Genomic DNA, 26,420 nt, shown 5'->3' with positions numbered 1-26,420 from the left:
GAGGCCCGTGGAAAGAAAAAAAAAAAAAAAAAAAAAAAAAAAAAAGAATCAAGAGCAGAAGGGAGAAAAAAGTCCAAATGGAGAAAGAAAAGTGAATGATAGCTTGGAAGATATGTTTGATCGGACTACCCATGAAGAATATGAATCCTGTTTGGTGGATAGCTTCCCCCAGGTAGCAGATGAAGAGTTGTCAACTGCTACAAAAAAAATCAAACTCTCCTGGTGATAAACAAGATCAATTCAAACAGAAAGCATTTGTGGACCCATATTTAAAAGATGATGAAAGAGAGACTAGCTTACAAAATTTTCCTCATATTGAGGTGGTCCGGAAAAAAGAAGAAAGAAGAAAATTGCTTGGACACCCATGTAAGTAATGTGAAATTTTTAATGCAGATTTTCCAGCAGAAGAAAGAGAAAAGAAGTTGGCTTCCTGCTCAAGACACCCATTTCGCTACATTCCACCCAACACACCAGAGAATTTCTGGGAAGTTGGTTTTCCTTCCACTCAGACTTGTATGGAAAGAGGTTACATTAAAGAAGATCTTGATCCTTCTCGTCGTCCAAAAAGACGGCAGCCTTACCATGCAATATTTTCTCTGAAAGGCAAAGAGCAGAAGACATAAATGTTGAAGCAAAAACAGGAGAGATGACAATATTCTTTTTATTTATAGTTAAGGTTGGTATTAAACATTGATTTTTTTGATCTTCTGAAAACTGATTTATAAATCATTTTTCTATTGAAAATGTTTTTAAATGGCATTTACCCATCACACAGACGACTATTTAAAAATGGATAAGCTTATGTCGTATTTTCTTGCTTTTGCACCTTTAAAATAACAAGGTGCTTTCATTTTGCACTCTGAGTTAAAAGTTGTTTATTACTTTATTTGGTAATACCGAATTACAATTTTGAAAATTGTAATTCGGTATTACAATTACAATTACAATTTTGAAAATACGAAAAAAAAAAAAAAGCCTGCGGATGTTTCCAGGAATAAATTTTCGATGATGATGGTAATTCAATCTTTCCTTCAGGGTCTTCAAAAAAATGCTATATAAAAAACATATTAAGCTTTTTCTCCATGTAATTTTATTAAAATAAAAACAACTCTATCCTAATAAAAAAGAATCAATATGCCATTGTGGTATATTTGGGGGTGGCCCACCCTGAGCCTCAACAGCAGAGCAAATGTTACCAGGGTCTGCGGAGAGGGGCCCACGAGGAGCTGTCGTTCAGTGAGTGCAGAGTTGCTGTTGGGATGATAAAAAAGTTTGGCGTATAGATAAAGTCCTTGTTATACAACATGGTGAATGTGTTTGAGCCCCTGGATTGTATACTGACAAATGGATAAAATGATAAATATTATGTTATACATATTTTCTCATAATAAAACATTTTTTTAATCCCCGGGCAAGTGACAGAAAATCCAGCCCAGACTTGCTTTGGCTGAAGGTCAATATATCGGCCCCTGTAAGCTGGACATCTGGTAGACATCTGTTTGGGGAGCCCCCAATCCCCACCCTAGCCGTCCCAGCCCTCCCCACCTCCCTCCACTCCCCTCAGCCTGTTTATTATTGTAATGAGCAGAGCTTCATGTGCTTCTAGTAACCGCAGTGATGAAGACGACCTCCCTCCAGACCTGGCCGAGGCAGCGGGAGCGACCACAACCCCAGCCATGGCCACCACCATGGCCACCACCACACAAGTCTCAGTGCCGCTGGCATCCCCCAAGGTCCACAAAGTCAGCTCGCCTCAGAATTCAGAAGGCAAGGGCCAGCTGTCCCCAGGGGCCAAGGTACGGCGGAAAAGTCCTGAGGAGTAGCTATTACTTGCCGAGAACTCTGCATAAATTGTGTGTGGCATCTGTATGCATTTAAACTTTGCATCATCAAGTCTGTGCACTCGTAAAGCTACAGTAATAACCACCAAAGCATGTGTTTTATAGAACCTGTCACTGAAAGATAACCACGTATGAGAGACAAATGGTATAATATAAAAGCATGTACTTTGTACTTGAAGGGAAATTTAAGAGATTTTTGAGGGCAATTTTAGTTTTAGAATATCATCCCTGCAAAAGCTGTTACTCTACTGTGAAGACAGAAAGCAAGAAATGGGTTTTTATCCCCCATAATGGAAAATTTGGAGGAGTAAAAACATAGAGGTATCCCTATCCCATTCCTTTTATGGGATAGCCTGTGTTAACAGTTTGAAAGCAGAAAATATTATTCTGTTTGTCACTCTGAAATTTCAGGAAGTTGCCAATGATGTGAATGGGCTGTGACTAAGGCACAAGACATTTCTCTTGGTTTCCTTTGAGTGACGCTTAGCTGTGGTCACTCTTCAGCAATTGGTCCAAAGGCGGTCACATGTCTTGCTCTCCAAGCAGATGCTGAGTCAAAGGTTGCTTGGTCTGTGGACCCCGCTGAGGAACACTGTGTGCATGAGGTGGGGCCCCTAATGCAAGATTGGAACCTTAGAGTCTTGGGGGCCAAGACTTGGGGCCCCACTGCTCCTTTCAAACACCTATGGCTGCTTGAAACAAGTAGTCACTCCGTAACCCTTGTTTTTCCGAGCCTCAGTTTCCTCTTCCCAAAAAAGAGAATAAGATCTGCTACGATGCCCAGCTCACGGGTCCAGCAGAGATTAAAGTGCTTGTGCAAACAGGATGCCCGAGGCTTCTGTAGCTCCAGGGATCATGATTCCTGGTAACATCTAAGTAACAATAGTCCAGGCCGCATCGTGTATGACTGAGGCCAGTCTTTCACAGGGTCCCTTCCCGGGGTTTCTGGGAATACCTCTGTGTCCAACAGGATCCGGTGGGATCCCTGAGCCAGTGACTGGCCCAGACTGAGGCTCCCCACTTTTCTGTAGATCACCTCCTGGGAACTGGAGTTGGGTTCCCCTCCACTGTGCTGAGTCCCTAGCACTGCTTTGTCCCAAGTGTGCACACAGGCTCCTCTGTATATCCCAGGCCATGGTTAAAACCACACAAAAACATTTACAAAACAGAAGGGAATTCAGTGGAGATGCAGGCAACGTCGTACCAGAAGCCACAAGGCTCCCTCTTCTGGCCATCTCTCTCCTTAGGGCCCTGCTTGCACCAAGTAAATGCGACTTATTTTTTTCCACAGAGGGTTTCAAGGCCCCCTATGCTGCTGAGATACCCCCAAGGCAAGGCGAAAAAAAAAATTTTTCCCAAAAAATGAACGTGATTTTCAGAGGTACCATCTGAAAATCACTCTTCTACCATAAAGCTCTTCCTCGTTTTTGTGCAGATGAGTTTAGCTCCTTGAGGTCTTGATCCAGGATGAGGTCTTTACTCTCTGTTTATATATTCAAAGGACTCTTTGAAGTGTTTTTCCCCCAAAGGCCAGTCAAAGAGCACTCAAAGCATTTAAGAAAAATTGTTTGCAGCTTCAAAAAAGACAGTTCTCCACCCTATACCCTACTTCTACCCATTAAGATTTCAGAAAAACTCAGGGTTTGGTGTCAACATTTTGTACACTACTCAGTTAAGAGAACTCTGGTGGGGGTTGGCATGATAATGAGTTCAGTGTTAGAAAAGGGGAAGAGGAGAGAGGTCAGGACCATCTGTATTTTCTGTTGAAATTCCACTGTCAGTCCAGAGCCGGCACTAACTGGGATATTTTTGTCTGCCTTTGTAGAGCCCCTCTGACCGAGGAGGTGCCTTTACCTTGGAGCCAGGTGATCTGCTGATGGATTTCACAGAAGCCACTCCTCTGGTAAACTTCCCATTTTGCTAAAACCAGAAAAGCCACAGACCATAGAAACATCTTGGCAGTGGGACGGATGGACAGAGGTGGGCATCGCTGTTGGGAAGGCTCTTCCTCTTGTCCTGCGCACAGCCTGGAGGCTCAGGGATCAGCTTTCTTCCAGGGTTCAGGCATCACGGGTCCTTCCACCTCACAGAGCCCCCGAGGGAGGGCCGTGCTCCCTTTCCTCTGAGGGTGGCTGCAGGGGCCCCACCCTGCCTGTCTGCTGCTCCTCCGTGCTTCAGTCTCGGCTTCTCGGCTTCCTGGGCTGCATGCCCGCCATGCATGCCCGCCCTGGAACATCTCTTGCTGTCTCTTGCAATAGCATGCTCCGGCCTAGAGTACCAGCTCAAGGCCTCACCTAGGTTTCTAGGCCCCTCGTGCCTCCCTACCATCCTCCATCCTCTGCATAGAGGTCTCTCCTTCAGGATGGGATGCCTGCAGGTGGGAAGCCCTTTCAGGGAAGGGAGCACTGAGCCCAGGAGTCATGCAGGCCGGACCTGGCTCCACTCTCCGCTCTTCACCTTAAGAGCCTTGTCATCGGATAGTCGCTGCCCCATCTTCTGTCAGATGAGGACGTCGTTGTTTGCCGTGTCTGCCTAAGAGCATTGTAAGGATCACATGAGAGAGAGCCCCATATATAAAGCACCATAAACGCGTATAAGATATTATAAACATGATTAGATGACACAGGCAAAATTGGATGTATCTTAGGCTGGGCTCAGCCTAACAGCCAAGTACACTGGAGCATAAATCATGGTGCACAAATTTGGCATGTGAGTCAACACGGGAGCCAAGTCAAAAACTTATCTCCTGAGAACCTGCTCTGCGCCTGGCTGCGTATGAGGCTCTGGGAATGGATAGGGCCGCTAGAGGCTGGAGGGGGCTCAGGTTGGTAAAGGGTCAGGATCAACAGGAGAGACGTGTGGAAGATGCTTGGGGAGAAGCCAGAAGTGGGAGTCATTCAGGACTGGCTCCCTGGACAAGGGTGTGGTGGATGGGAGGGATTTCTGGAAGGCTTTCAAGAGGGGACAAATGAGGCAAAGTGCTGTCCAGGCTTTAGGAATGATCACCGCTCCTGCCTCAGCTAGCACAAGGAAATCATCTGTGATTTATGCAACTATACTTCTCTTCTGGAGAGCTGGTACAGTCTGAGAGCTTCGAGTCAGTGCCTTCAGATAAACTGCTTGAGAACTGACAGTGGGCAACACCCAGCTCGGGGACCTGCAGAGTTACTTGCTTCCCATGCTCAAGTAAATGGAGCTGGTTATTCATGGCCTTTTTGTTAGACAGATTGCCAAGATAGGGTAACCCGGAAACACCTCATCGCCCCTTTGCCCAGATTGGGAAACTGAGTCCCAGAGTGGAGTAATCACCCAGGGACCAAGCTGGAGCTGGAGCCCAGATGTTCTGGCTCTTTCTCTGGTGCCCTTTGCATCTAATTGAACTAAATCTGGACTCCTCTTTAGGGAACTTACCATTTTGGAGAAGAGCAATGCCTGGAAGAAGGGCTGTGTTTCAAACACTCTAAGAAAGTCTGTATAAACTGCTACTGCTGTGGGACCCTGTGCCTAACCCTGTCTGGGGGCACTAGGAAAAAGAAGCCTTCATGTTGCTAGGGTTTTAAGGTATGAATAGGAGTTTGCCAGATGGAGGAAGTAGACCAAAGCATTCTATGCAGAAGGTACAGCATGAGCAAAATGATGATTATTTATTATTATTTAAAAGGTCTGGTGGATCTGAGAACTAGGGTTAGTTTACAAAAAAATACATCATGGCTTTGACAGGAGTGATGGGATTCCCTTAAAAACCATTGTGTTGCAGATCCAGCTTGTGGATTTAACTGCCTCACCTTTTCTGTGTTTGGCATAACAGACTGAGATTAGAAAGGAAGCAGCATCTGGCAGGGACCCAGAGGTCCCCTGATCTCAGGTGCCAATGCCTACCAAGTTACTGTCCAGTCTCTGCTTGCACCTCTCCAACAGCAGGGAGCTTATTCCGTGTCCCCAGGACACTTTGCTTGTGTCTCTGACCGAGTTCTGAAACAGGGTCCAGGTGCTGCACTGCCCAGCCACGGGACAGCTGAGGTTTTTGTACAAGACACAGCTGCCCACTTCACAGCTGAAGTTTGCAGTGAATACCTTTTTTCAAGATGAAGCATCCTTCTTCTTATTTGTGCGGATTTGAGGTACAAGTGCATGTTCACAGAGCACATGCACACAGAAGGTATGCTGGAGGGCTAGTATTTCGGGCTTTCCTTGGCATCATTGGCTTTGACCTTACTTCACTCCAGAGACCTATCTCCACGAGTGCTGAAGCGTCCTAGAGGGGAAGAGGGACTCCAGCAGCCTGCTTCTCCCTTTGTCTGGTCCTCTTACCTCCATCTCCTCCATTTGTTCTTCCCAGCATCAAAGAAATGCGAGCTGCAGCCCTTTCTGCCCTTGATGTTAGGGTGATGGGGGGCGTGGCATCTGTGTCTCTAAAGACAGCCAAGGAAGGCTAGACTTAGGGTCTGGGGCTGGAAGAAAGTCTTAAAGCTGTGTCCCTGCCCTGGTTCCTCAGGCCAGAGCTAGAAGGACAGGGAGCTGGAGAGAGAGGAGTGGGACAGATTTTCTTGCCTTCATTAAACCAAGACACTATTGGAGCTAGTTTAACCCTTAATGTCTCTTTACCCTTATGATCCAGTCTCTGCATGGAATGAAACATGGTCCAAACAGCCAAGAATGATAAAAAAGATTCAGTCTTTAACTGGCATCTCTTAAGATAATGAAAGAAGATTAAATGAACACCTCCTGGTAACAGTTCTTGAATCTCATTTTGCTTCTCTCTTAATTCTCTTGCACCTTGCACTTCCCCAAGGACTTACATCCCCAAACTCTCCACAAAAACATTCTTTCTAGCTTCACTCTTGTAGCATCCCTTGCTTTTTCCCAACTCTTTTCTTCTGTAATCCCCAACTCTTTTATTACGTAGCTCAATTTAGCAATCCAAGTCCTACAACCTCTGCAGCTCTGTTGTCTGCCCATTCCTGGAATCTGCATCATAGACTCTTCAAGATCAGATAAGAGTTTCTGCCTGGGAGGGAAGCTTGGGGGTGTGAGGATGGGAAGGGAAGAAGGAAAGTGAGTGAAGACAGCATGCACTCTCCCTCTGGTGTTCTCATTTGGTGCGCAGGGGGCTGTGGGTGTCGGTAGAGTGTGGGGTGTTAGAAGGTGGGCACACGGACACGTCAATCATGTTGACCTTGGGATGCAGAGTCCCACCCTCTACTCCAGGTCAGTCACGCCAGCTTCCTTCCCCAGGTAACACAGACCGTGAACACCCATACCTTCTGTGTCTCTGATGCTCTCTCTTTGGGGCGTGTCCCTCCCTGATTCCTGTACTGCAAGAACCACTCACCCAGCTGCAGAGCATCATAATCCAGGTCTCGTCTGGGTCAGGGGACATTAGTCAGGAGTTCCTGTGTCAGGGAGGAGATGGCCTGGCCAAAGGAAGGTTGTGTAGGGCCCAGAATGGGCCCTGGGTTGGGTGTCAGGAGACCTGGGTTTCCATTTGTCTCAATAACTTAGTTTTTATTTTGAACCTCATTCTAGCAGGAGAGCTGAAGCTTAAGCTCAAGTCACATCAGGTGCCTCTTCAATCTTCCTGGGGTTTCATCCGTGTTCTTCAGGGCACGGGGAGAGGGACGGAAGTCTCTTTAGTTCGTGAAGTCACCTATTTGCTGCTACATCTGGGACACCCGCTGCTTCACTTATGCCCCTTTTGGGTGGGTGGAGATCGCGGTGCCGCTGGGATGTGAATCCCTGTCTGCTGGACACAACCACACAGCCATTCTGCTCTGCTCTCCCATCTCTACCTGAGTAGAGGGGTGCAGGTCCCCACTGCTCTTTAATCCCTGTCCCCCAGCCTCTGCCTGTGAACGGGGGGCCCAGAGACCCTTTGTGCAGCACTCACTAATGTCTACCCGTCCTCCCTTTCCTTCTGACTTCTCTCGCTTATCCTCAAGCTGGCAATCTCTTTTCTTATCTGGATGAAGGCTTACACATTTTCACCATCATTTATCTATGCCAAAACCTTTCTGTTCCCCAGAGAGTCAGATTTTGGAACTCAAAAGCCATATAGAACCTAGGTGCCTAAATGCCTATAGAAAAGACCCAAGGAGGAAAGGAAATACCAGGAGAAAACACAAATGGTATTTCAAAATAGTATCCTGTTACATGTGAAATCCTGTTCATTTACTACAAGTCAGAAGTGTGGGAGCCCCAGGGATGTTCTTTGTTTAAATCCGCTCAGATGCATTTAGAAATCTGAGTTTCAAATCTGAGATCTAAATCTCCATTTAGAAAGGTCAGAGATGCTTGTGGGATGGACCAACATTTCTTTACCTTAAAAGTCCAATGCTGGGCAAAGCTTTAAGTCATCCATTATAATCTTCAGTACAGACACTGGTGGCCAGTACACATTTCGGCCTCAAGGCAGAATGTCCTTGTTTCTTGGTGATTTATGCCTTAGTAGCACCTTATAGAGCCTAACATTTATCCTGAGGACCAGAGCGGGAGGGGGAGTTTAAGTAGGGTGGGAAAACGTAACTGCACATTAGGTGACTAACGTGGACTCCCTTGTTTCTGAAGAATGGATTTAGAAACAATCAACAAGAGGGTCTGGACCCATGGATTTAGACTTTGCAAATGCAATTTCTGCATCTCCCACGTCCGAATAGTAAAACAAGGCTGTTATGGAGACCATCGTAAATAACGGTTGTAAAAGCCCCTTGGAGATCATCTAGGACTGCACAATAGTAAAAAGGACGGAGTTAGATCAATTTGGAGATGGAAAAGAAGGCAACAACTTTCCTGATAATTTTTCAGTGAAACTTTCCCAGAGGCTCTACTTGATTCATTATGGCAGGATCATACCAACTACTTAAGGAAACGCTCATGAGCTAAAAGATGCATGTATTTGTTCCCTGGGGTAATGGTTCTTTCCTGAGAGTCAGTGGCTCCCTCCCCTGACATCAGAGCATTCTTCCCTCACCATTCTCATTCTCACCAGTACAAGCTGTTGGATCTCTGCTGGGTGCATGGCACTATTTAGGGCTGGGGCCAGGGAACCCGGTATCCCAAATGACATGGCATTTTCTCACAATGCTTGGTATCTCCTAGCTAAGCAGCAAGCCCCCTCAGCCCCCAGTGCCAATATGAGATGCCAAGGCCTGGGTCCATAGATGTGGGAGGAGGGTCACAGCCAATATATTTTCTGAACACAGATAAAGAGCCCTGGCAGATTACACGTTAAACTCTGTGTTCCTCCTCACTGATGTACCTCTTTCTTGTAGCTCTCTGTTGGGCATCTACTCACTTAGCCACTTATAATGTGGGCCCTTACTTAGCAGAGTACAGGAGGCCATGGGGCATGGAAGGCAAAGACTCTCCAGTATGTGGCCATTGCTCATTTTGCCCCCATGGCTGGCTTCACTGATTCCTCTGAGCTCTTTCTGGCTTGGCCTGGGCAATGCTTCAGAATCCTCAACAGCACCCTGGTCCTGTGCACTTGGCACAGGACATAGCCCCTACCTGCCAGCCCCAGCAATGGGTTTTGACCTGCCGTTCTGCTCAGATAGTGGAGAAGACAGAGGAGGGCCAGAGAGGAGGAGAGAAGGTGGAGAGAGGAGGGAAGAGGGAGGGAGCAGAAGCCAGGTGGCCAGAGGCTGGAAGGAGGCTGCGGGTGAGGCTGGCTTGAGAGCTGTCTGGGGTCGACAGATCCATCTTGCACTGTGCTGTCTTTCTCTCCTTCCCCTCCCTTCTCTCCTCTCCTCGTGAGCAGGCAGAGCCCGCCAGCGCCCCCCACTGTGCCCACTCTCGCTGTTCTCCTCCACTCTCTCTCCCCATGAAGGAAGAGACCACTGGAGTTTGCATGCACCCTCCAATCAAAACGAGGCTGGTAGGTACCCTGGCAGGGAGAGGGGCCCGGCCAGGAGAGGTGAGGCGGGCAGGAGCCGCCAGGAGGCAGCCCGTGGGTGTGCACGAGCACCAGACCTCCGGAGGAGCCCGGGGCCGCAGGGGCTCTCACTCCAGGATGATTGCAGATTTTGGAGTCCAGCCATCCCTGGTCAAACTGGGACCCACGGCTGTGGTCCTGCCCCTTCGTCTCTAGGTCTCAAGAACCGTGAAGAGTTTGTTCTCCTAGAGCCGTGCTGAGGATAGATGCTTTCCGCAGAGAGAAGAATTCTTAGTTGCATTTCTGTTGAAAACAAAAGCTTTTAACTTGTGTTTTCCTGCTATTTATCAAGATGACAATATGAGAATTATATAATGACTTGAAGGGAATCACCCATAATCCCAACCTAGCACAACTTTTTTTCATTTTTGCACGTTTCCTTCTAATATTTATTTGTATTCATTCATAGTTTTACATAGTTAAATCAGAGTATCCATACCATCTCCTGTTTTCCTCTTTTTGCTTAATGTTTTATTGTTTCTAGCTTGCTCTTGGTACCACATACAGTATATTCCATCAGGTGAATGGTCCACCATCTACCTAACGAACTCTTTACTGCAGGACACGTGCTTTGTTTCCAGTTTGTCACTATTCGAGGGAACACATACAGCTTGTGTGTCAGGTATTTTATTTTCTCAGGCCAGACCCTGCTGGGTTCAATATTGCAACTTTGGCTTTGCTAAAGTCATTCTAAAGTGGCGATACCAATGACCATCAGCGCCATGATCAGAAGAGTGAATGTGCTTTGCCAGAGCCCAGCAACCCAGAGTGTAACTGTTGGAATGTCTTTTTCTTCTTTAGAGCAGGTATAAAATAATTCTTTGAAGTTGCCCACTCTCACATTTCTTTAATAGCGATAATAATCCTCTTTTCCCCTTTTATTTCATGATGGTCTGAGTCTTATCTGTATGTCACTTTGCTTTTGGTCTCAGAACACCACGTTAGGCCCTGTGAGGAGAAAGGCTGCCCCCAGTCCTTCTCTTGCTATGCTGCAGGCAGTCACTACCAGCAACCCGAGTTGGCACCTGAGTCCCTGGGAATTTTGAGATATTTAAAGAGACTAAGGAGAGTTTGAGGAAGGGGAGCAGGCTTGGGCTGGACATCTCAGTGCCCACTGCAAGGATATTGTCATTTCTAGATCAGTTGAGTTGAGACCTACTCAAGTCATTCAGAACCCCCAGCAGATTTGGGTCTGGTCTGATGTGTTCCTGACCCTCCCTACCTTACCCTCCATTAGAATGACTCAAGGCCATCAGGTAGCTACTCCAGGGTCCATAGGCAAGACTCTGAGAGACACTGAGGCGGTGGCGCATAGGGAGTGGTGGCCTCGGTGTCTTGGCTGCAGCCCTCTGGTGGCGGGTGACACAATGTGCATTCACCAGCAGGCAGTTTCTATGCCCCTGTGGGTTGCAGACAAAGCTAGTGCCACAGTCATCAGGACCCTGGGCCTGCTGGCAGTCCTCTAGGCCAGCTTAAAGAAATACCCCCCCCCCCCCGCTCCCCATCCTCCAAGGCCTCCAGGAGGCCAAAGATGAAATGACCCAAGAGAAAGAAATGGAAGCAGAGGCTCTTTTTGGCCACTTAGCCCTACCTGATCATGCCGGGGCGTCCACCCTCTTTCAGACCCCAGCACGGGGCACTTCTCATCACCATGCCTTCTGTTCCCAAGGCCACGGTGGTGGGATTCTCCCATGCTTACATGGGTTTCCCTGAGGTTTCCCTCTATGGCCCAGAGTTTACGGGGAGCCCAGCAACTAAAGTGAACAGACAGGAAATCCTCCTGGCCTGATTAGTCCAGGCCTCCTGGTACTCTGTCCACTCTGATATACTGTGTTCCCAGATGTGCCCTCTCAGCGGCCTCTAGTCCATTCTTCAGAGCTGCAGGGGAGCCGTCAGCAGGCCCCCAGGGAGCCCTCACCTGCCTCATTATATGCCCTGGTCGTGGTCAGGGCGAGGAAGACTCCAGCCTGTCTTCCTTGCAGCGGCCTGGCCCTATAGCACAACAATGGGCACAGATACGAGCGCTGGGCAACACTCCTAGCGACCCTTGGTGTATTTCTTCAACAAGTAATGAAGGCTCGGTGTGTGTCCCCCTGAAACCTTCAGTTCCGTTCAAAAATGCACTGCCAAAGATTTCAAAACTTTGTTTTCTAATCTGAAAGTAACACTCTTCTCTGTCTCTTTTTTGAAGATAAAAACATTCCCAGCTGATACAGTGACCCCTTTTCCTGATCCATTCATAACAGGGCCACAGTTTACCGTAAGTAGATCCGGAAAACAGATCTGTGTTTCGAGATATTGTTCCCAGGTGGCGTGCTTTCCTGTGGTTTGCCAGCCAGCAGTGCCAACAGCTTCTTTTTTTTTTTTTTTTTCTTTTTGCGGTACGCGGGCCTCTCACTGTTGTGGCCTCTCCCGTTGCGGAGCACAGGCTCCAGACGCGCAGGCTCAGCGGCCATGGCTCACGGGCCCAGCCGCTCCGCGGCTTGTGGGATCCTCCCGGACTGGGGCACGAACCCGCGTCCCCTGCCTCGGCAGGCGGACTCTCAACCACTGCGCCATCAGGGAAGCCCCCAATAGCTTCTTTTGATCACTGTGAACTCTGTGAGTCTGGGAGGGAGCTGGGGTTTGGGGGTCTGCATCTTCTAGTTTTGTTTTATTGAGGTGAGCTTCATGTAACATAAAATTAACCATTTTAAAGTGACAATTCAGTGACATTTAGTACATTCAGTGTCATGCAGCTACCACCCCTATCTAATTCTAAAACCTCTTCATCACCCCCAAAGGAAACCTCATACCCATCAAACAGTCACTTCCCATTTTCCCCTTCCCTCCGGCCCCTGTCAACAACCATTCTGTCTTTTTGGATTTGCCCAGTTTGGATATTCCATAAAAATGGAATCATATACTGTGTGACCTATTGTGTCTGGCTTCTGTCACTTAGCATAATGTTTGTAAGGCTCATGCACGCTGTAAGATATATCAGTACTTCATTTCTTCTCATGGAGGAATAATATTCCATTGTACTTATATACCGTAACTTGTTGATCCATTCATTCATCGATGGGCATTGATGGGTTGTCTCCACCTTTTGGCTAATGTGAATGATGCTGCTATGAACATGCAGGTACCTATATTTGTCTGAGTCCCTGTTTTTAATTCTTTGGGGTTGGATCTGCATCTTGATAATGGTAAGATTTTAGGTTAAGTTATTTTACCACTCTGAGCACCAGTCTCATCTTATTTAAAGTGGAAATAGTAATAAGAACATCCTCCTCCTTATATCTGGTTGAGGCAAGGATCAAAAGGGATCAAGAACTTGAAAGTACTTTACCGACCACCGACCACCCCCACAAATGTCAAGTACGACTGTCGTTTCTCAGTGCTGGAGAGGCAGGTGGTGTATTTAACGAGAGCAGGTAGTCATGACAACTGGCTTTCCCGTTACCATGGCTCTCTGTGTCGCTGAGCAGCTTATTTAAACTCTTTGCAAACTGTTGAAATGTGTTTAAACATTTAAATGTAGTTTCCTCATCTGCAAAATGAAAGAGTTCGATGATTTTCAGGATTCTTTTCAGCTGCTCAGCTTTTTTTCCTTAACTAAAAGCTTCTGCAGAAGCTCACCATCTACTGAGCAGAAGTGGGGAGGCTCAAATGGGGGTGGGCAGAAGAGGCTCCCTCCTCTTTCCCCTCGCCCTCTCCTCCTCCCAGGGATCAGAGTATGCGATTCCTAGAACCAAGAACCAAGTGGTCCCTGAGGCTCCTTCCAGAGGCCAATCTAGAGGACCTGTGAGGTGGCCTGGGGTAGCTTGAAGTGCAGTCTCATGGGTTAGGTGATGGTCGCTACCTGAGGTGGCCGGCCGCATGAACAGGGAGGGTGTGAGCAGTGGCTGATTCATGTTTCGGAGGATGAACAGAACTGGGAAGGTGTTCAGCAGCCCATGCAGAGACAAAAGCGTGTTTCTAGAACAATCCATGCTAGGGTCATGATCTGCTTCCAGAACCTGCCTTTTAAGAGCCAGAGAGCAGAGACACAGGGGCTGGGCCGGGCTGTTCAGTGCTGCTGCCGCAACATTCATCTGGCCCCTGCAGTTGGGCTAGGCACAGCTCCCCAGCTGGAAGCTCCGGCTCTACTTCCTCTGCTGGCCGTGGCGGGCACTCTGGCCTGCTCCCCAGCCTTGGCAGTGCTGCGAGACACCCAGGGAAGCCCTTCCTGAAAAGCTGGGGGCCAAGATGGAGCAGGAAACCAATGTCAGAAACCATGCTGGGACTTTTAAGAACTGGGCAAGAGGGCTTTGAGGCAGCTGGAGCAGGCAGGGGGAACAGCATGAACCAGAGTCCTGGGGCAGAGGAGTCATCCCACATTCAGGGGAATGAAATGAAGGCCAGTGGGCCTAGAAGGCAGAGAGCAAGGGTGTGAGGCATGAGAGGAGGAAGGGGAGGAAAGCAGGGACAAACCCTATAGGGCAAAACCATGCTTGGCTTTGTAGGCCAAAGGAGGGGCTCTGATCTGGATCCTACTAGCAATGGGAAGCCTTTGAAGGACTTTGAGCAGGATAGTAACAGGGCAGCTGCATTTGGAAATGAGCCCTGTGATGGCAGTGGGAGCAGAGCTGGGTTCAGGCAGAGTGGACTCAGGGAAGTAGCCGAGAAATCTAGGCAGTAGTTCAAGGGAGAGAAGGCAGAGGGTGTGATCCAGAGAGGTGTTGACGGTGGAGGTGGAGAGGTGTGCACAGATCAGGGGGATATTTAAGAGGCCGGTAAGGGGGACTTCCCTGGCATTTCAGTGGTTAAGACTTCACCTTGCAGTGCAAGGGGGTGTTGGTTCAATCTCCAGTCGGGGAGCTAAGATCCCACATGCCTTGAGGCCAAAAACCCAAAACATAAAACAGAAGCAATATTGTAACAAATTCAATAAAGACTTTAAAAATGGTCCACATCAAAAAAAAAATCTTAAAAAAAAAAAAAGAGGCTGGTAAGGAATTGGATTGGATGAGGGAGAGGGAGGGCCAAAAAGGGCTCCCAGATTTCTGACTTGCAGAATGTGGATGGAGAGTGGGTCCATTCACTGAGATAAGGAAATCTTAGGGAAGAGTGGATTGGGAGGGATGAAGAGTTTGCCTTTGGCCATGATGTGTTAGAAATGCCTTGGAAACATCTGAATGGAAACAGTGAATGGGTAGTTGGATATCCAAGTCTGTATCAGGAGACAGGGCTAGACTGGAGATTATAATTAGGGAGTTACTAACAGCTGGATGGTAACAGAAGCCAAATTCATGAGCTTCAGCTTCCTAATTTTCTTACCCCCCTGTGTCATATTATCTTTTCCTCCCCTCCAAGGTCAAGACACTTGACCTTGCTACAGGGTTGCCCTCTCCACAGGCCTCCACACCTATCCTGACCACAGTCATGGGGGAGCTCAGCGGCTCCAGGGAACTCCACACAAAGTTTTTCTGGCCGTTGATCCAGCATTGACCTTGGGTCTGGTTTCAACAACCAGGCTCCTTGCTTAATCCTGAGACCAGTTTCTGTCTTGTATTTGAGCCGGTTAACTCTACTTGATACTCAGCCCAGGGCCTTGGTCTGTCTAAGATGAGGGCCCCTGCCTGGCTCTGGTCAGATTTCTGTCCCATGTTCTTCTGCCTAACCTGGTCTGTCCCTGTGTTATCTGCTTTGTTCCAGCAGAAGTTCGTTCATTCATTTCTTCATTCAACAAATAGGAAGGCAAGTTCTCAGGGTTGAGATTTAATAATAGTAATTTTCACTGCTCCCTAAGGTCATTCTTTTTTATTTATTTATTTATTTTTGGCTGCGTTGGTCTTCATTGCTGCGAGTCGACTTTCTCTAGCTGCGGCGAGCAGGGGCTACTCTTCCTTGCGGTGCGCGGGCTTCTCATTGCAGTGGCGTCTCTTGTTGTGGAGCACAGGCTCTAGGTGCACAGGCTTCAGTAGTTGCAGCACGCGGGCTCTAGAGCATAGGCTCAGTAGTTGTGGCACACAGGCTCAGTAGTTGTGGCTCGTGGGCTCTAGAGCGCGGACTCAGTAGTTGTGGCACACGGGCTTAGTGGCTCCGCAGCATGTGGGATCTTCCCGGACCAGGGCTTGAACCCGTGTCTCCTGCATTGGCAGGTGGATTCTTAACCACTGCACCACCAGGGAAGTCCCCCTAAGGTCATTCTTAAGTGAAGCTGGCTCTTTCTTTTTCTACTTTGAGTGCATGGCAGTAAAGAATATAATGACTATTAATAAAGTCTGGTGCCACTGCCCTGATTCATGCTAAGGCCCTGGTACTTTTACCCACTTTTGCCTTTGTATGTAAGTGTAAATTTCCCTCTTTTTTCCAGAAAGGATCAAAATTGCCATCAAAAGCCCAACCTCCACCCACTTCACTGAAACAACAAAATAACTTCTTACCCCAGCTCCTGTATCAGGAAGGCTGGGCTAAGTCATGCTTTAAAATGACAAATTGAATTTCCTACTCACGCTGCATGTCTGTTAGGGGTGGGCTATGCATTGTGCTCTGTGTTGCTCTGTTTCTGGGACCCAGGCTAATGGAGCAGCTGCCATCTGAAACATTGCTAGTCACAGTGGCAGAGGTGAAAAAAAAGAGGTGACAAATCACACACTAACACTTAAATCTTCCAATGGAAATAAAACATGGCAGTACATTTCTTTGGCCAAAACAAGGCACGTGGTCATGCCTAACTTCAAAGTGGGGTGAGGAAGTGTAATCCTACCATGGAAATCAATGAGCCAGGATTATCTGGCAAACCACACAAGTGACCACTACAGCCCAAAGTTTGTGGAAGCTCCCTGTGGCAAACATCACATGCTAGCAACTCTACGATGCTCCTGTTCTCGTGGTCAATTCTTTGGCATTGCTCCAGCCCAGGCCAGGTCAGTTGTCTCTCTAGAGGCACTTGTAAAACAAACAAGGGCTTGTATTTCTCAGTAGTAGTCTTTCAGGACCTCTCAAAGGTAAGATTCTCCCCATTGCTCAAGCCAAATATACCCTTACAGAACTACAAGTACACCTGGTATTTTTGTGGTTTTCCATGTTTCCCTAGGAGGGACAGCTCATCGTCTGTCTAATCACTAGAAATATATTGCTCATTTGATAATTAAAACCTCTTCTTTAGAAAGCCACGTGAAAATTTTCTCAAGTTTAGGGCCAGGAACTAGCATGAAAACTCAAATTATAAAATATATAGCTGGGGTAGATAGCTAGTGGGAAGCAGCCGCATAGCACAGGGATATCGGCTCGGTGCTTTGTGACCGCCTGGAGGGTTGGGATAGGGAGGGTGGGAGGGAGGGAGACGCAAGAGGGAAGAGATATGGGAACATATGTATATGTATAACAGATTCACTTTGTTATAAAGCAGAAACTAACACACCATTGTAAAGCAATTATACCCCAATAAAGATGTTAAAAGAAAAAAAAAAATATATATAGCTGGTACTACTGAAAGGATATAAAACAAACAAAAATTATGCATAGAAAAAACGCTATGAGGAAATACACTGACAGTGATAGTAAGGGATTATGGAATTACTTCATTTCTTTACTTTTATATATCTTCTGAGTTTTCTATGTAAAGTAATAAGCATATCTTGCTTTGTAATGAAAACAAGAATAAATTATCTTCTCCAAATGAGGCAGTGTACTCTAGACCAGTAGTTCTCAAACTCTACCATATATCAGAATCATCTGAAGGTCTCGTAAAAACACAGATTGCTGGACTTTGTCCCCAAACATTCTGGTTCCAAAGGTCTTAGTTGGGGCCTGAGAATTTGCATTTTCACCAAGTTTCAAGATGGTACTGATGCTGCTAGTCTGGGGCCCATACTTTGGGAACCACTGTTATAATGGTAAAAAACACCAATTTTGAAGTCAGCCAACCCTGGTTCTAAATACTGGTTCTTAATACTTACTAACTGTGTGACCTTGGGAAGATTACTTAACCTCTTTGAGCCTCACTTTCCTTTTCCATAAAATCAGTTCCAAGATGTGCGTTCTTCCACCTTCTAACATCTCTGAAATCAGAATGTTTATTACAATAGTGTACGTGACAGAGTTCGAATGGTTACTTTTTCTTTCTCTGTGGCACGTGCAAAAATGGTGCGTCTTACAAATGATGGTGTCTAACATGTGATGAAACATGACCTCTACCTTTAAGATTGTCCAGAGGTAATGAATGTCAAGTGCTTAGCATAGTGGCTAGCACTAAGCAATATCATTTAATAAATGGCAATTGATTAACTATTATTAAAAAATAACAGGGACTGGGCTTCCCTGGTGGCGCAGTGGTTAAGAATACGCCTGCCAATGCAGGGGACACGAGTTCGAGCCCTGGTCCGGGAATATCCCACATGCCGCGGAGCAACTAAGCCCGTGCGCCACAACTACTGAGCCTGCATTCTAGAGCCCACGTGCCACAACTACTGAGCCCGCGTGCCACAACTACTGAAGCCCATGCGCATGGAACCCATGCTCCACAACAAGAGAAGCCACTGCAATGAGAAGCCCACGCACCGCAACGAAGAGTAGCCCCCGCTCGCCGCAACTAGAGAAAGCTCGTGTGCAGCAATGAGGACCCAACGCAGCCATAAATAAATAAATAAATAAGTAAAATTTCTTAAATAAATAAAATAACAGGGACTGTGTGGTAAGTCTCAGGGAGCAGCTGACAGTGTGAAAATGGAACCCAAACTGAGACTGATTTCCTCTTTTCTGTTTCCTCTCCAGGCAGACTTTAGAGACAGTAAATTACAGTGCTGTCCTGGCCAGTCTTCCCCACTGATTCCAGCAGCAACCCTGAGGCCTTTGACAGAGACCGTCTCCACAGTGCAGACCATCTACACCATTCGGAAGCCTGTTTCTCCAGTGGCCAGGTGAGTCAGATCAGCGGGTACCAAGCGATAACTCTGATGACAGGAAACCGGGCACAGGCTCTAGGTGCATTGTGTTCGTGACATCTACCACTCTCTTATTCATTCTTTTATTCATGTAGTCTCTGAATATTCTCTGAATATTGGTGTTTATTGAAATGTCGTCAAAGGCTAGACGCTATTCTAGGTGCCAGGGCTGTAGAGTGAACAAATCAGATGAAAGTGCTACCTTTCCGGAGTTTACAGTTTAGTGTTGGGGGAGGGGAGAGAGACACTGAATGAGTGTGTGTATGTGTGTGTGAGATAGTGACAAGTGCTAGGGAGAAACATAAATCCATGAAGGGCAATAGGGCATGCTGGGATGGTCTCACCCAGGTGGCATTTAAGCAGAGAGCTGAAGGTGGTGAGGGGAGCAAGCTGCAGATATTTGAGAAAGGAGTGTAGTAGTCAGAGGGAAGAGCTGGTGCTAAGGCTTCTGAGGTGGAGTGAGCCTGGCATGGTTAAGAAAGAGTTAAGGGGGCTGGTGCAGCCACAGAGGTAGTGAACGACAGGAGAGGAAACCCATGAAACTGGGGCCAGATTGTGTAAAGCCTTCTTGGCCATAGTAGAAACATTGCTTTCTACTCTGAATGAAATTATTTAAAAAATTGATTGTGCCTTTCAAGACGTGTACTTCCTGTGGGGTGTGTGTGTGTGTGTGTGTGTGTGTGTGTGTGTGTGTGTGTGTGTGTGTATGCGTGCACCTAAACAGTGGAGATAAATTCCATAGATAGGCAACTAGGCTCGAGGGCCGAGAACTCAGCAGCAACCTCTTAAAGCAGCCAATTTTACTTCAATTTTATGTATTCAATTCAATTTTATTTATTAAAACATTGGAGGTAATTCTGGGAGAAAGTGCATATGAAACCAATTGAAAACGTGATTTAAAGAAGTCTAACCCCTGGACATTTCCCCATTCATTTAAATGACCTTTACTGAGAGGCTGCTATGTGCCAGATCCTGTGCTAGGCTCCAGGGTTTCAGAGAGGAATGGCATATATAACAGTCAGTCCCCTGAGGAGCGGTGCTTTCAGAAGCTCTCCGTCTGGTGGGGGAAACCTATAGGAAGCCTATTTCAGGTCACCGTAATGCTAGCAAGTGTAGGGGGTCCTTAAGGAGCCTGAAAGAGAAAGTCAAGAACTCAGATTGGGAAAGAACCTGGGAGACGACATTTAAACTGAGACTGCTCTTACCGTTTCTGAGCGTGTATCTCACCATTTTGTCACCGTATTGTTTTTCAGTGCAGAGACGCTCCGGCAGGAACTGGAGAGAGAGAAAATGATGAAAAGACTGTTGATGACCGAACTGTGAAATTCTCCCCTTGGTGCCTGGAGGATGGCATGGTGCCTTCTGTCCGTTTTCTTTCTTCGGGCTTTGTGTGATCCCTCTAGCACGGCATACAAATGTGTGCTCTGTTGGCCCAGGTCTCTGTGGTTAGTCAAAGCCAACTTCTGGCTTGACTTCTATCGGAAAAGATATTTTATGTCTCCTGAGTATTAGAGTTTTTCTGCTACTCAGTGTAGTTGAGACAGGATTTGGTAAGCCTAGAAGAAAGATGGGAAAACCAGGATTCCTTTTCAGAAGTACCTGTGTGTGTATATTAATAACCACAGGGGTTAATATGGCACGGAATCCTTTGCTGTCAATCTCAACCATGTGATTTTGTATGATTGACACTTGCACCAAGCTTTGACTGTTTGTTAGAGTCATTTTTAATGAGAGAATAATTCTTTACTGCTGGTTTTTCATTTACACTGGTAAATACACAGATCTTATAAAGTCTTTAACATTCATTTTTATTCAGACACAAGTAGGTGAACTAAAAAAGGAAAGTTGCAGTCACCAGAGCTGAAGGTGCTTCAGCTTAACCTGAAATACAATTTAACTTGTGAACTTATGGTTTATGATATTATTGGGGATATATAAAATTTATTATTGAACCCAAAGTAAGACATTATAGTTTAAATTGTCTAAAAATCCTTACAAAGTGACTTGATATCAGGATTCATTTGGGTGTTCCATAAAGGAAAATTATTTCTAAAGTTGATCAACTCATGTCCTGTTGATAGAAACTTGACCAGAAGAAACTTTGCTCTCTTTTTATATAGTTTCAAGAAATGTGTTTTTAAATTTTTATTATGCACTTGAACAACTTTGCAGAAATAATTAAGAACCCCCTAACCACAGACTAGCCCTCTGAAATGTTTCCCATGCTTTCTCAATGAATATGCACACATTTTTACATCAGTATGGTCAGTGTGTACATGGTCTTTGATTACTTCCATCTAACACACAGCTCCTCTTTTCAACACTGATCCTGCTGTCACCAATTTTGATTTCTTTGTATCCATGTAACATGATTAACCTCACTTCTTGCCATTACTAGATATTTGAGTTATATCTAACTTTTCACTCTTATAAATAGTGCTGCTATGAATATCTTTGTAAAAAAATGTTCCTTCTTTTGGATTCTCCCCTTGGGAATATCTCCAAAGAGAGATTACAAGGTCAAAGAGCATGAGGTATTTTATAGCTCTTGTTTCATATTGCCAGATTGCTTTCTAGAAAGATCCAGTCTCTGGGTTGAAAAGACCTTAAAGGTCATCAAGTTCAACCCCCCATCCTCTCTGAATGCTTGAATCCCCTCTACAATTTATGATGCCACCAGCAATGTATAAGCATTTCTATTTACCAGTAGTTCTGCCAGTATTGGGTTGTGCCATTTTAATTTATTTTTGCTAGTTTAATAAGTGCGTATAGTTGTTTCTTGAAAGGTGGTTTTATTTCATTAATTGCTAGCAAGGCTGAGCACTTTTCCATGTGGTGACTTACTAGCTGTATTTCCTTGTGTGTAAAATGTCCATCCATTTCTTATGACCACTTGAGTGGAACTGATCTCGTATATTTGTATCAGAACTGTATTTTTATGTTGTATAATTTGCTCTCCTGTCCCTATCCTTAAACCTCAATGGTGCCAATAATTTGATACTAATGATTATAAAAAAAAAAGTAATGCCTCATTGACTAGCATCGTTGTAAAATGAGGTAATGTACGCAAATATTCAGATAACAGAGGATTAACCCTTTAAGTGCTGAATCTATACAATTTTAATATTTTTTTGAGGGAAATCTTTCTAAAATATGTTACACACTTCCCTGCCTTAGTAAACAGAGTATACTGGAGAGTATTTAACCTTTTCTTGATGAGTCATGGTCATCATTACAAACATCAGCCCCTTTTGTACCTTGGTGTGGTGCAGTGATGCCATCAGGCGCTATCCAGATGTGCAGGGCTTGGCTTGCCTTTCACAGACCAACGCTTTTCTCATTGATGGTTTGCACTGCTGTCTGCTCCATTGGTGAAGCTGTCTGGGGGCAACTGTGGTATTTGGGAACTTTTACCCCCCACCCCAATACTACATGACCCCGGCTGTACTTTTAAAACAGCTTTAGCCGTTCTTTATGTTGTGTACACGATACAAAACGTGTTCCTGTACAGTACGGGGGAAATATCTGTTTCTGGGGTTGTTACCTCTTGCCAATCCCTCCTCTTCTAACCTGCTTTCTCAGTCTTCTGCTCTTCACTTCCGGCTCTCTGATGGAAACCTCCAGGGCAAAACTGAAGTTTTCTTGAGGAAGCCGGGAAACTCAGTGTTACATACGTGTCAGGTTGGCTTTGCTTCCGAGGAGGGATGCATGGGCTTTTTGGCCATTGTTCTCAGGAGGCTCTGAGCCTGCTGCTTCTTCCCCATGCCCCCCTGGGTTCACAGATGTTTCAGAAGGTTGATGTCACTGGAAGTCTGATCACAAACAAGTTGGCTGTTACTGTGTATGAAAACCCAGTACCTTTGGCAGCTCAACCCTAACCAGTAAAATCAAGAGGATTCCATTGTTTCAGCAGTTGTCCTGGTTATTTGCCTACGTACGTGTATGTTGGGTGCTTGGCATTGTGACCTGAGAAGATGACATTGTGTTGGGTGGATTCATAGGGATAAAAGTGAATTGGTACAATCACTTCGCCTTTTTTTTATATACTTAAAACCAAAATAGCAGTACCATACGGTCACACAACACATCTTATGTCCGGGGAGAAAAATCAGCTTGCTGACATAATCATTCCGGAGCAAGTGTTCCAGACTGTGAGCCACAGACTCCTGGTGGGTATGGGGGTGAGGGTTAATGCAAGTGGCCTGGGAATCCTGCAACCCCAGGTTTGTGGATTGTAGATTGCATAGGAGATCCTTATGTTTAAAGAGTTTAAAAATGAGGTCCTAGAGCATTCAGAAGATCCCACCTGAATGTACCCCAAGTTTTACACTCCCAGAATAGCACAAGAATATTCTGTTACCATCTTTATCTTTCTTTCATCATCTCAAAGATCACAGCTTTTAAAAAACTTGAAATTCACCATGTTAACCATTTTAATGTATATAATTCAGTATTTTTTTTAGCATATTCGTAATGTCATACAAATATCACAACTATCTAATTACAGAACATTTCCATGATTCCAAAAAGAAACTCCATATCTGTAGTCACTACCAATTCTCCCCTCCCCATATCTTTTAGCAACCACTAATTTACTTTCTGTCTTTGGATTTCTGTCTATGTATTTGCCTATTCTGGACATTTCATATAAATGGAATAACACAATATGTGGTCTTTTGTGACTGGCTTCTTTCGCTAAATGCAATGTTTTCAAGTTTCATCCATGTTGTAGCATGTATTAGTACTTCATTCCTTTTTAATGGCTATATAATATTCCATTGTAAGGATAAGCCACATTTTGTTTATCCATTCATCAATTAATAGACATTTGGCTTGCTTCCACTTTTTGACTCTTATGAATAATATGAACATTTGTGAACATATGTTTTCAGTTCTCTTGGGTATATAACTGAGATGGGAATAGCTGCGTCATACGGCAACTCTATGTTGAACTTTTTGAGGAACTGCCAAGATCACAACTTTTATTTCATAAACAATCAAAAGTGAAAAAAATCACATATATTACTAGACAGACAGAAGCATGGGCAAATCTGTTGTTAAACTGGTCAGATACCGAGATGCAGCACTGATTTGTGGGGGGGTGAAGTTTATAACAGAAAAAAATTGTTTTAGAGAAATGGCTTTGAGAAGATAAAATAAAGGTGCTATCTTTTTTTAAAAATGCAAATGAAATTAAACTCAGGTTCATCTCTAAGTTCTTGTTTGAATTCCCAACTCTTGTTCAGGCAGTGGTCTCAGCATGTTCAGGAAACGTTCTTCCTTGAAAAATATATACAAAAGAGAAAACCACAGTATTGTGGATTGACATCAGTGGGGAGCAGAGGCTTTATGCAAAACCTGGGATGTAACAAAGTAGGGAATATGTGCTGAGGGTGAGAACAGGTCTCCCTCCAGGGCTGAAATCTTGTAAGAAAACAAAAAGAATAAGAAAATCCCAAAAGCAATTTAAGTGGATGAGCGAGAACCTCGTGAAAGGAAGCAGCCAAGCCCGTAAGGAATTGGAAACCAGAGTAGGTTCTAAGGCCCTGGGGTGGCGTGCAGACTTTTAAGTGACCCATGAAGATTATGGGTATTCTCCCTAGAAAAAGCTATACGTCACACATCATTCCAGCACTTTCATTGGATCCTCACACCACCCCTGAAACCCATCTATGTCCGCCTTTGAGTCCATGGACCCCAGGTCCTTGATCATGGGTAGCTCACTGAAATCTGGTTTACCTACAAGCTTCATTTTAAGCTGTGGGTGCAAACCCTCCTCCAACACCAGCACCCGACATCCCCTGCCCCCCCCCCAAAAAATAGCCCACCTGGTTTTACCAGACCAGTTTACCAGAAGGATGACCTGGTTTTAATCTGCCTTATATCTGGCACCATCACTGTTAATTGTATTAATTAAAATGAAGGGAATACAAAATAAAGTAATAGATAACAGCTTGGATTCCCAAACCAGTGAATCAACACCAGAATCAGAAGTCCAATGCTTGTTTTTTTTTTGCTAAACATTGGTCCATTTAAAATTGGCCATATCTTTCCTGATAAACAGGAAGGTGAAAAGAAAGACATTTCAATTTTTAACAATAAGATTTTATTTTTGGATTTTTTTGTTCTTTTAGGGATACGCTAACAGATTTTCAATTGATTGGATTTCTTGTATTTTAGAATTTTATCCTCTGAAAGCTATGTTTTTGGGAAAGAAATGTCTTTGTTTTGATTTTTAAAGTAATTATAGTTCATCTTACCTTTTTCAAGCAGTAAATCTGACATATTTCTTACAACGACTGGGATATTGGGAGACCTAGTGAAGCCCAGGGTTTCCATGAATTATACCTGAATCACCTGTCGGGATAAACACGTTTAAACTCCAATTGGACAACCCACCATCAGTGTTAACTGATACCTAAAAGCAAACATTTGACCTCTGGGTCACACAAAACTACTCACTTCTCACAGCAGTCCCCTGCCTCCCATCTCTCCTGGGCCAAAAAAGGTTGTAATCACTAGTTTCTTTTGAATTTTTGTATTTCAGAACCATAGGCATATTCATTCGTTCATTGTCATAGGGTTTAATACTATAGGTATTCATTCAATACCACTGATCCTCACCTCTATCATCTTACCTAATCTCCAGTGCATCATGGAGGTTACTGATCACCACGCGGCACTGCCTGACTTCTGGGCCTACGTTTGAAACCTCTATGCTTTTCTGCCTCCGTAATTATTTTGTTTGTTTATGCAATAAAATAAAATCTAAAAGCAAGCTAGAATGCTGGATCTGCAATACTAGCATAAAAAGAATTGTATCCATGTTTTCTAGCGGAAAACAGCTTAGCAGTTTGAATGTGTTATCACTCCAAAACCATCATTTGGAAAGGCCTGGCATGTAGTTAAGTGCTTGGTGTGAATGAATGAATGAATGAATGGCTGAGTAAATAACCGGAAGTGAACTGCAAGCGGCAGGAATGGACTTGGGAAAGTCGGGAATTCCACGGTCTGGGCCTGCCAAGGCCTGAACGTGCTTGCTGTGGGGAAACCAGTAAACCAGTTGCCTGGTGTTGAAGGGGGCACGTTACGCAAGGGCACCGGCAGCCTCTGCTGACTGCACACGCCAAAAATCTATGTGAATCCAGCCCAAAGAGCTGGGTTCTAGTTTCCCTCGGGAAACTAGACCTTAAGGACCTCGGACCTCGGTTTACCTATGTTTAAAGTGGCCCTAAGGACCTCGGTTAACCTATCTATAAAGTGCGGATCTTGCAATTTCAACTTTTTCAGTGATGATCCCAAGAAGTAATGGATATAGTAAGTGCTTTATATAAACCAAAAAGTGCTGGAACAAGGTGGGGGAAGCAGTGACTCTGACAAGGTGTGTTCAAGGTGAACCCTCCGGGGGGCACTTCTTAAATGTAAACGTATACTGGGGTCTCCCGGGGATATTGGTAAAATGCAACCTGAGTCACGTGTCTGCCGTGGGGCCCGAGATTAGTGATGCTAACATGCTGGCCTCTGGGGATGCTGCTGCTGCTCCGCGGACCACTTTCTGAGTAGTAGCAAGAGGGTAGAAGGGCCAAATCTGTGTCTGTGAGAGACTCGTGGAGGGAGGGAGGAGAAATGGGAGAAAGAACGGAGGCAGAGAAAGAGAGTTCGGGCGAGGAGGAGAGGATGCTAGGAAGAAGGGGAGGCTTCTGGCGCAAGCGAGGATGCGCAGACCGAGGCTGGGAG

At 45.4% G+C, this 26,420-nt stretch overlaps 1 protein-coding gene and 1 pseudogene across 1 annotated transcript in view; both read left to right on the top strand.

Annotated features, from left to right (window-relative positions):
• Window positions 1–623, top strand: part of LOC112405342 (DNA endonuclease RBBP8-like) — a 3,306-nt pseudogene extending 2,683 nt beyond the window's left edge.
• The window catches only part of EPB41L4B (erythrocyte membrane protein band 4.1 like 4B), a gene marked incomplete at its 5' end in the record, with an annotated part of 135,100 nt that extends 115,094 nt beyond the window's left edge, over window positions 1–20,006 (top strand). Inside the window, 6 exons of the mRNA XM_024753686.1 lie at window positions 1,607–1,796; window positions 3,667–3,744; window positions 9,598–9,714; window positions 11,963–12,031; window positions 18,514–18,659; window positions 19,937–20,006. Coding sequence (XP_024609454.1) covers window positions 1,607–1,796; window positions 3,667–3,744; window positions 9,598–9,714; window positions 11,963–12,031; window positions 18,514–18,659; window positions 19,937–20,006 — 670 coding nt within the window. The remainder of the gene's footprint in view (window positions 1–1,606; window positions 1,797–3,666; window positions 3,745–9,597; window positions 9,715–11,962; window positions 12,032–18,513; window positions 18,660–19,936) is intronic.
• Window positions 20,007–26,420: the final 6,414 nt, after the last annotated feature.

This window comes from Neophocaena asiaeorientalis, unplaced genomic scaffold, assembly GCF_003031525.2.
Source record: "Neophocaena asiaeorientalis asiaeorientalis breed wild unplaced genomic scaffold, Neophocaena_asiaeorientalis_V1.1 scaffold342, whole genome shotgun sequence".
NCBI lineage: Eukaryota > Metazoa > Chordata > Mammalia > Artiodactyla > Phocoenidae > Neophocaena > Neophocaena asiaeorientalis.
Note: the sequence above shows the minus strand (reverse complement) of the source record. Positions and strands in the feature narration are given on the sequence as shown.